Source organism: Amphiura filiformis, chromosome 5 (genome assembly GCF_039555335.1).
Source record: "Amphiura filiformis chromosome 5, Afil_fr2py, whole genome shotgun sequence".
Classification (NCBI taxonomy): domain Eukaryota; kingdom Metazoa; phylum Echinodermata; class Ophiuroidea; order Amphilepidida; family Amphiuridae; genus Amphiura; species Amphiura filiformis.
The window spans coordinates 77037970-77048184 of NC_092632.1; the positions used below are offsets into that span (position 1 = coordinate 77037970).

At 37.2% G+C, this 10215-nt stretch overlaps 1 protein-coding gene across 1 annotated transcript; it reads left to right on the forward strand.

Moving 5' to 3' along the window:
- The first annotated feature begins 667 nt into the window (after positions 1-667).
- On the forward strand, positions 668-2279 carry LOC140153745 (uncharacterized). The gene is given in 2 exon segments (XM_072176576.1): positions 668-1290; positions 1293-2279. Coding segments are annotated over 2 exon segments (1119 nt in total). The 5' UTR covers positions 668-863; the 3' UTR covers positions 1985-2279.
- Positions 2280-10215: the final 7936 nt, after the last annotated feature.

Genomic DNA, 10215 nt, shown 5'->3' on the forward strand with positions numbered 1-10215 from the left:
TCCCCTTGTGGTGATCCTCCTTATCCATATTGTATATTGTCTACTTGTTAATGTTATCTGTGTTAACCATTTTGCATGTTTTATTTTTACAGCTTTTTTGCCATATATTAATTGTTGTTACACTGTATACTATATTCACCATGTCTAACCCAACATCTTTATTTCAGCAACTCAGGAAGACCAAACAGAAAGCCATGCGTTATTCTTTTCATCAAGATAACTACAGATTTTATTCCCACTCTCGCATTATTCCTACAGGCCTACAGATAAAATGTACACCAGCACTGGGCACTCTCTCTGGCCCTCTACAACAGAAGTGGAATCAACTGCTATATGGTACATCTATCCGTCTCATCAATATCCTAACTGAACATTGTGCTGCTTCTCTTGACAGTTTCTCTGATGAAATCACAGAACTCGAAGATGACCTGCGATCATGTTGTACAGAGGCCCAATGGGAACAGTATAATAATCAGATAAATTCATGTTTGTCCACACAGAAAGCCGAACTTCTTGATCGCAGAAACAGGAAGATCCGTGGTATCTTGGAGAAACGTCAACAGCACAACAGAAGACGGTTTAGGCGTCCTGCAACTACTAACCATGATAACGAAAACCTTCCCTCCACAGTCGTTAATTTATCATCGTCCTCTCTTACCTCCGCTGAATTGGATCTTCTCTCCAAAGGCCTCAAGTTCTGTCCCACCCCTCCAGAGGTCAACCAGGTAGAACTCAGTCAGGATCTCACTCAATACTATCGTCGCATACGTCTACGGGAGTTTTTCCTTGATGAGCCAGCATCTGAACCTGAGCCTTTTCGCAAGAAAAGCAGTTGGGTCCCTCCAAAGAACAGGGTTCCAGCCATGGAGACATACGTGCAGGTTGTTAGTTCCAAAGTTAATAATTCTGCTAATTCTCCCCACAGGACACATGACAACTTACCCCGTGAGGAACGCCAGGCTCTCAAGTCTCTTAGAACCAGGACTGACATCATCGTCAAGCCTGCTGATAAAGGATCTGCCGTGGTTGTCATGGATCGCCAAAAGTATATCGATGAGACCATGAAGCACCTCAACAATCGTACTAACTATGCTCTTGTTGATTCTGATCCTACTGACTCTTTCTCTCAACAGATAAAGACCACCCTGGATGACATGCATGCTCGTGATGAATTAACTGACAAAGCCCATGCATTTCTTTCTCCTACAGATTCTAAAGCTGCTCGATTTTATCTCCTGCCCAAGATCCACAAGCCTGGGAATCCTGGTCGACCCATTGTATCCGGTAATGGTTCCCCACTGAGAACATATCCTCTATGTTGATCACTTCATTAAACCCCCTTGTTTCTCAGACTCCGTCATACATACACGACACCCCGGACTTTCTCAGGAAGCTTGAAGCTATCAAGGACCAGATCCCCAGCACTGCCATCATTGGCACTTGTGATGTGTCATCCTTGTATACTAACATCCCATTCAGTGAAGGAATTTCAGCTACCTGTGAAGCGCTGTCTAGAAGTGGCCACACCAGTCCCCCCATTGATGATCTGAAGACTCTCATGAATCATGTACTAACTAAGAACAATTTCACCTTTATGGGAGATCACTATTTACAGGTATTTGGGACATCAATGGGGACCCGCATGGCTCCGTCGTTCGCCTGCCTCTTCATGTCTAGGCTTGAAGAGCAGATGTTGGATGCTGCCCCTTGTCGTCCATGGATTTGGTGGAGGTACATTGATGATGTGTTTTTCATCTGGACCAGAGAAGAAGACAGCCTTCACACCTTTCTTAACCATGTCAATTCTTTCCACAGAACTATTAAATTCACGTCTGAACTTTCTCACCACCAGGTCAATTTCTTGGATGTCACCATCAGAAAGGAGAATGACTCCCTTGTCACAGATCTATACACCAAGCCCACAGACAGTCACCAGTACCTACACTCTTCCAGTTGCCATCCCCAACATTGTAAAGTGGTATAGCATACAGTCAAGCTCTCCGCCTCCGCCGCATTTGTACTAATGATTCTGACTTCTCACAGCATGCCAGGGACCTCAAGAAGAACCTTACATCTAGGGGACACAGCGCACTTAAAGTGCAGCAGGCCATCAACAAGGTCAAATCTCGTCCCAGGTCAGATGTACTGAAGCAGAAGCCCAGAAGCCAGGACACCAATACCAGAGTCCCTCTTGTGGTCACTTTTCATCCTAACCTCCCTCCTCTCCGCAGCATCACTAATGACAATCACCATATACTTCAAACCTCAGATCGGCTACAACGAGCAGTTCCTGATAGCCCTATCCTGGCCTACAGACGTCCTCGCAATCTTAGAGATCTTCTTGTGAGAGCTGAAGTCCCCCACTTTCTGATACTATTCCTTCCACACAACAGGGTACTTTCACATGTGATTCCAGGTGTGTTGTCTGCCAGGACCATATCCAAGAAGGGGATTCTGTTGCCAGTAATTCCAACAATTCCTCCCACAGGATCAGGGGCAACATCACCTGCACCACATCTAATGTAGTATATCTCATTTCTTGCAGAGTTTGTGGTATACAGTATGTGGGAGAAACTAAGAATGCACTTAAGAAGCGGTTTTATGGACACAGGTCCACTGTCAAAACCAAGAAGCTTGACACCCCTGTTGGTAATCACTTTAACCTCCCCAACCACTCCATCTCCGACATGATCCTACAGGGCATTGAGTCTTTAGGTAACCGCCCCGACACCGTCCGTGCCAGCAGGGAGAAATTCTGGATGAAGCGCCTTCGTACCATTCAGCCACACGGTCTCAACATCCAAGAGGGAAACGACTAACTTGTTTTTCATCATCATTATATTTGGCCCCCCCCCTCAATTTTTTTTTTTTTTTCCAATTATTTTTTATATTTTTTTTTTTTACATTTTTTCCTCCACTTTATTATTTTAGTTTTTATTTCCTATTTACATCTATCATTTTGTAATATGTTCATGTAGTTGCCATTCATTTTCATATTTCTATTCAGCCCATTGTCTTCATTCATATCCTTATCCCTCTTACTTCCATTCATGACATCCCACTTCCTGCCCCTATTGATATTTCCCAAGAAACACTTATGTCTTCTATTGTCTTGCTAATTTCCTTTTCCTTTATGTCCATGTCCCTATATATATGCATGTTTGTGTGTTGTCTTGTCACTCTGCCTTTGATAAAGATCCTGCTAGGATCGAAAGCTCAGGCCCCTAAAACTTTGAAATTTAAACTTTAAAATTAAACTTTAAAGGAGTATTTCGTGATCCTGGCATCCTCTTTTTATCCCCTTTTTATGACATTTTTCAGTAGATATCCACGAAAACAGCTTATTCCCAAAATTTCGGTAATTCAAATTAGAGGATATTTTTGCTAAAAAATATGCAAGAAATTTTTTTGTATATAGGCCTAGGCCCCTAAACATTATAGGCCAGAGGTTTCAAGTGGTATAAAAAACTCAACTTTTTTTAGAAGGGAGATAAGGCTGTGGATCACGAAATGCCCTTTTAATTTCTTTGTCCTAAAACACAAATGAATATGGCTGAATCCAATTAGGTGAAGTTGGGACATCTCACAAACATTATGCCAAAAATTCAGGTTTAAAATATTGACCACAACTCGTTAAAAAAAATTGTAGGCCTATATTTATGGATTTTACTTACCATTGCTTACGAAAACCAAAGGGTTTCAAATAACACCAAAAGTTGGGGCGAATTATATTCAGTGGCGGCGGGGGCATTGGGGGTGAATTTCAGGGGGGGATTTGGCAAATTTTGCAAATTTATGTGATTTTGGGGGGTTTTGTTGCCTCAAAAGTGGGGGGGCAAGAAAAATATTTGGGGAAAAATGCCCCTTGCCCCCCCCGTAGCGCCGCCACTGATTATATTTTGTTTAATGTATTTCTGATTTGTTAATTTTCACCGACAGTCCATATGATAGGGCCTATTATTTATCACAAAAATAAGAAGAATAAAGTTTAAAAATTTAACAAAATTAATAATAGGCCTATGTTCTAAAATTGTTTTATTGCTAACAGGATAGAAAAGAGTTTGAGTGAACCCAAATAGTGACGGTGTTTATGTACTGATAATCACACCAACAGAGTGAAATTTTCACTTTAGAAGAAAGAATTGTTAGTTGTCATTATTATCATGAGGGGACCGGCACTCTTTTGGAGTCTGTGATTTTCACTATTTTTGCTTGGAGTGCCGGCCTGCAACATAATAGGTCTAGGTCCTACTCACTCTTTTCACTCTTTATAGGCAAAAACTACAGTTAGGCCTAGGAATAAATCACTTCTTTCGAATAGTCGGAGCCGGGAGACGGAGACATCACGTGTTAAAGACGCAGTACAAAAATATCCACCCCTCACCCACTACATCCACCACACCCTCCCTCACCCTGTCACCCATATCAAAGTACACACCCTACACCATCCAACCCTAATACCTGACCCTACCCTATGATCCCCAATCTAACCCCAAGGGCTTATTCCGGGGGCTTATTATCAGGTGAATGGCAGGCCCTGGTGAATGGTGTGTGCATGATGTGGTGCCCTCTGTATGTGTGATGAATGTATGTTTATAATTGAGGGCGCCAGAGTCGACCATCGACCGGTCAGACAAACGACACTCAAATAAAATAGTTGTGGCCACTAGCTTGCACAATTAAGGGATCTAAAATGAGCGTTTATTGCTTTTCGACAGTATTTTTTGTGGGACATGAGAGCACCTCAGACCTATCGAATTGCATTCTGAATACGAAACATGTCTTTCTGATATCAAATAATTTTCATTTTTTTTAAATCATAATATAATACAAATTTTATGACAAATTATAAAAATTGATATTTTTCAAATTTTTGATATATAACAGTCCTCGAAGTAAATTATATAAATCTAATGATATATTCTTAAAGTGTATGTAGCAGGAGGAAAAGCCGACGGTCAATTGAAAATTTTACCTTTCATATTGAAGATATGGATTTTTTTCCCAAAAGACCTAATTTTTTTTGGTGTTTTGGGAAAAAAATCCATATCTTCTAAACGAAAGGTCAAAATTTTCAATTGATCGTCGGCTTTTCATCCCACCTACATACACTTAAAGTATAAATCATCAGATTTATAAAGTTTACTTCAAGTACTGATAAATATCAATTTTAATGATTTGCCATAAAATGTGTATTAAATTGCGAATTTCAAAAATCAAAATTATTTGATATCAGAATGACATTCTTCGTATTCAGAATGCAATTCGATATGTCTGATGTGCTCTAATGTCCCAAAATAAATACTGTCCAAACGTTCATACCCCAGCCCTTAAGCCGGAAGACAAGGCCATTTCAGAGTTATAACGTCACGGTGTCATCATGGTGATGTGAAACTCGTAAAAATGGGCTAGGGTGTAGGCCTTGATGGTCAGTGGTTCTTTATACACTTGTCGAGTAACTTGACTCAAGCTAAAAATTAGTGCAAATATATGCAAAAACGCAACACTATACAGTTTTGGCGGTTCATTACAACCCTGTCGTTAATACTGTTGACCTATAACTCTTTAGACTGTAACACCCTATCATAGATGGTGCAAACTATTCTTTTTCTTACTTACGCCTTAAAGGTAGATACACAATTTCCCAGTAAGAAAATCAGATCAACTTTTGTCCCCGGGCTTTTGGCCCTATGAACAAGTAAAACATTCGACCATGCATAGCCTACATACAGTGGCGTTACCAGGGAAGCCAAGGTAACTTTCAGGAGGGTGGATTTGACGAATTAAAAGACAAAAGCTTAATCTAAAATATCACGTAGGCCAGTACAGAAGCCTCCTTAGCTACGCCATTGACCCTATGACAGTAATTTAGACCTAATCAATTAAAATTTTTGTGATTCATTGAACCAGACAATATTGATATATCTTTGAATAAAATTGTTGACATAATATGTGGTCATTTTGGCGGTTCTTTCAAAATACTACGGTGTGGGATGGGTAAGGTGAATTCCCCGCCCCCCCCAATATTTCCCCCACTTTTAAGTAAAAAAAAAACTAATCACAAAAATTTCCACTTTTCCAGCAATTTTGTGCAAATTTGTTGATTTTGCCCCCACCCCAAACAAAAATAAAGGCACCGCCACTGAATAGGCCTACTTAGTACCGTACTAATTTATTTTTAAACTTTCTTCCGAGCATTTGGTCAAATAACTATGATTGGACTCCAAATAGAGCTAAATATGGTGTATTTCTTTTTAATTATGTAGCCCCATGCATGAACCCAAACAGACAAACTGAGAAAAATCAAGTTGAAGTTTTTTTGTGTATGAACCTATGCTCTGAACCTATTTGAGGAACAGAGGAAAGTAAATAGTAATACTGCCCTCTATAGCTAAAAAGTTCGGTTACTCAGGCTTTTGGTTCTTTCAGCATTAGGGGCTGGCATTTTCTTTGGGGTCCCAAATTTACAAAAAGTAAGCGTCAATCAAATTGCAACCCCCCTATTTCGGCAACAAAATGTTTTTCCCCACCACACACACCTTACCCCTTAAACAGGCTAAAATTGTATTGAAATCAGTCTTTTTGAATAAAATAAACACACTATCTGTAGTCATCTTGTGACTCCCTACATTTTGGTCATCAAAAATTGTATGTCCCCCTATTTTTCTTTCAACAAATTTATGACCCCCAGTATATTTGGGACCCCCTTCTGAAGAAAATGCCAGCCCCCCAAAGACAGAGTGTTACTTTACACGTCCATTAAAATTGTGGGATGCATGCATGGGGCCACAGAATTACAGATTGCTTGTGTGTGCGATGAATTTTTGCTGCTCTAGGGCAAAACTAGGGTTGGCATGCACAAAAGTAGTTGTTGCAATCGTGTGCACTATCACAAATAGACCCTATTGAATAAACTCAACTGTAAAGTGTGCTGAGGCTTGTGGATCAACGTCTAGGCGTTGTGCCTGTGCGTAGCGCACTATAAATCACTGCGCTTTTTTTTTTTTTTTTATAACAATTGAAATGGCAGACATGTTGTTTTTAAGTGTCACAGGGACAGGTCTCTAGTTTGACCCCACAACCATTCATACCTATTACCTGTTTTATTGTATTATCATGTGGATTGCCCCATGGTACCTTACAGAGAGCAACATTTTATTCAAATGAGCGATGTAGTATTGGATACGGTCTATAGAGTTGACATGGTGGCCAATACCTTTCTGTGGTCAAGTGCCATGGCTTCAGCATGATGAAGACTATTTTGGTAAATATCTAACCAAACTTTAAAATAAATTAACAACACCACAGATATTCATGGAATGCATTTTATTAGATGTACTACTGCAGTTTTAAACTACACAGTTTGACATGTATAATTGTATAAACTACACAGTTTACATGTATAATTGCTACATGTATGTAATATATCCATACTTAATATTTTATAGGGTGGTACGAAAGCAAAGTTGGGGGTATGAAAGAAAAATATAAAAATAATAGTTATTCCATGAAAGTCCGGGGGAAAATAGATAAACAATTACACATTTTTGCTGTTAATAACCTTTCCAAAATATTCAATTACTATAAAGTACAAGAATAGATCTCTAATTATTGTTTTTTGGTTAATATTATTAGACAAAATAGAGAATGTGTGTTTATTAATGTATTATTTTCAATAGATGAAAAGTCATTTAAACTTGTTGACATAATCTTCGATTCATTTGATCTTCTTCTCATTGTATGGGTTTACATGTTATCTACAGACAAAGAGTAATCAAAAATGTTCAATGACAGTTGCTATGATTCTACAATAGCAAGACCTTTGATAAAGTAAACACTACATGATATTGAAGTTAGTTTTGACAACAATACAGTTGTAAAACCACATTCAAACACACCAATTAATTCCATTGCTAATCTTTGCAATTACATTATAAAACCAAATTGTTTTATTTTTTAAACCAAACACGGTGACGGTGACCCTATACACATTTCTCATGCATAAGTCCTATAAATATATATCACATGTGCATTCATATGGGAAACTAACATTAAAGTGAAATGATATAAATTAGTACTCTGTCTGTAATTGTGAAATATACCTTACTCACTATCATACTACTTGTTAATGATACCCAATTATATCTATGATTCAATTGTGTGTACTATTTCCAAATGGCCTTTTGTTATCTGTGTTGCAACCTGCTCATATGACAATACGTCACTTATTGGAAAAGCTTATCTACATCAAATAAGCGTCACATTTGGTTTTATCACCGCTTTTCATATCTGAGGATAACAAATATTATATACATGTAAAATAGTACTTGAACAATTAATTAAGTTAAATCAATTTAGTTTTATGAAACTAGAAACAAAAAGAAAGAACTTTTGTATCAAAAGATATACATTTTTCCTATATTTTTAAATGCAGTAGACATAAATATACAACCATGGTGTTTTGTATGCTTACATAATTTTACACAAGGAACTTTTGCTATTGAAATACTTTACAATTATTCATAAGTATATACCCTTTTTTATAACTCAAATGAGTGACCGGAGCGACTTGGAATTTATACTGGAATGTTTATTTCATGTTTCCATCACAATTCTCACAAAGGCTGAGGGCAACACACAACTGCAATGGCATCTATAGAAAAGAAGATGAAACTGCCAATGGGTCGGGTGGTTAGTCAGCCATTGTATATATATGCTGTGTTGTGCATTGCTTGTACAGCCATCATATATAATGTTTGTATAATTTCAATTTCTGAGAATGCTGCATAACTGATCCAGCAAAAAATAGTATCTTACAAATGGACAAGTATAGCAATGTAACATAATTTATGCATCATTATGTTAATAAATATATCACTGGCTTTGACTCCCATTATTATTGTCTAGAAGAATCTCCTATAATAGCAATGAAGCAAGAATGCTTTGCGGAACTGCTGTGGGATTTGCCTCCATGGTTGTATATTCATTGCTACTGTGATTTTGAAATGACAATAGTCACACCAATTTTCTCCACTGTCAAGTTTAAGGCACATGAAAATTAACAACTAGGCCTGTACATCATGCTGATATTTTGCCTCTATTTACCGGCAAACTGGAATTAGCATGTATAATATTACAATATTTCTTTTCATTTCATATTGAGGAACCAGTTGTGTACAAAAATATATTATTCAAAGTAGAGTTGTTAAACATGTGGGCCGATATTCATAAAGCCTTGCTAAATTAGCAACCAACTAGTGCTTAGCAAGATGCTAAATCCACTAGTTGATAGCTACGTAGCAATCAACTAATTTCTTATTCATAAAACCTTGCTAAACACTTTGCTAACTAGCTATCAACTAGAAATATTTAGCTGATAACTTATTTGGGTGTTTTGGGTGATATGGCCTTCAACAGTTGTGTAACATCTAATACAATAGGCTTATATAATACATGTCTATTATACTTGAGCTCTGAACCACAGTCAAAATGATCAAAATGTAATGACTCATTGCTGATGGTCTTCATTGAGATTTAAGTTAATAAAATTACATGTGTATTTTGTAAGCTATATAGGCCTACAAGGTTGTTACGGCAAATTAAATTAAAAAAGATACTCTGAACAAGTAAAGTTCATATACATGTTAAGTCCTTGGTTTGTTGTAAAAACATACTATACATACTATATTGCTTCATAATAGAAAACAACATGCATCCACTTAACGCTGCTCATTTAGCTTCATGAGCAACACTGTGTAAATAATATTAGATAATTTAATAGCATATGATATATCTTGCTTGTTGTCCTGACAAAAGCCAAGCATGATTTATCTTTATCAAATTGACATATAATTTGTTATTGAAAATAAGTCATGCATCTTTACCAAAGAGAACATTGGTAACATGTCTCCAAAATATATATTTTACGTATCAAACAATTGAACAGAATTGCTTCGATTGAACATATCTGCTTAACTAAAGATTACTTGCTATATCATAATCATTTTTCTTGTGCAAATTTGGTTAAACAATACTGGCTTAGTTCAATGTTTATTCATTCACCCTAAATTTGTTGTGTGTTTTTAAGACAGTTTCTTATGTGTAAAACACACTGAAGACCTCAGAAACAGAATATTCTGAGAACATTATTTTTCATAATTGACAACAGTTAATATGAAATTAAAACAATAAATCATGTCAAACTTAGTTCAAAAT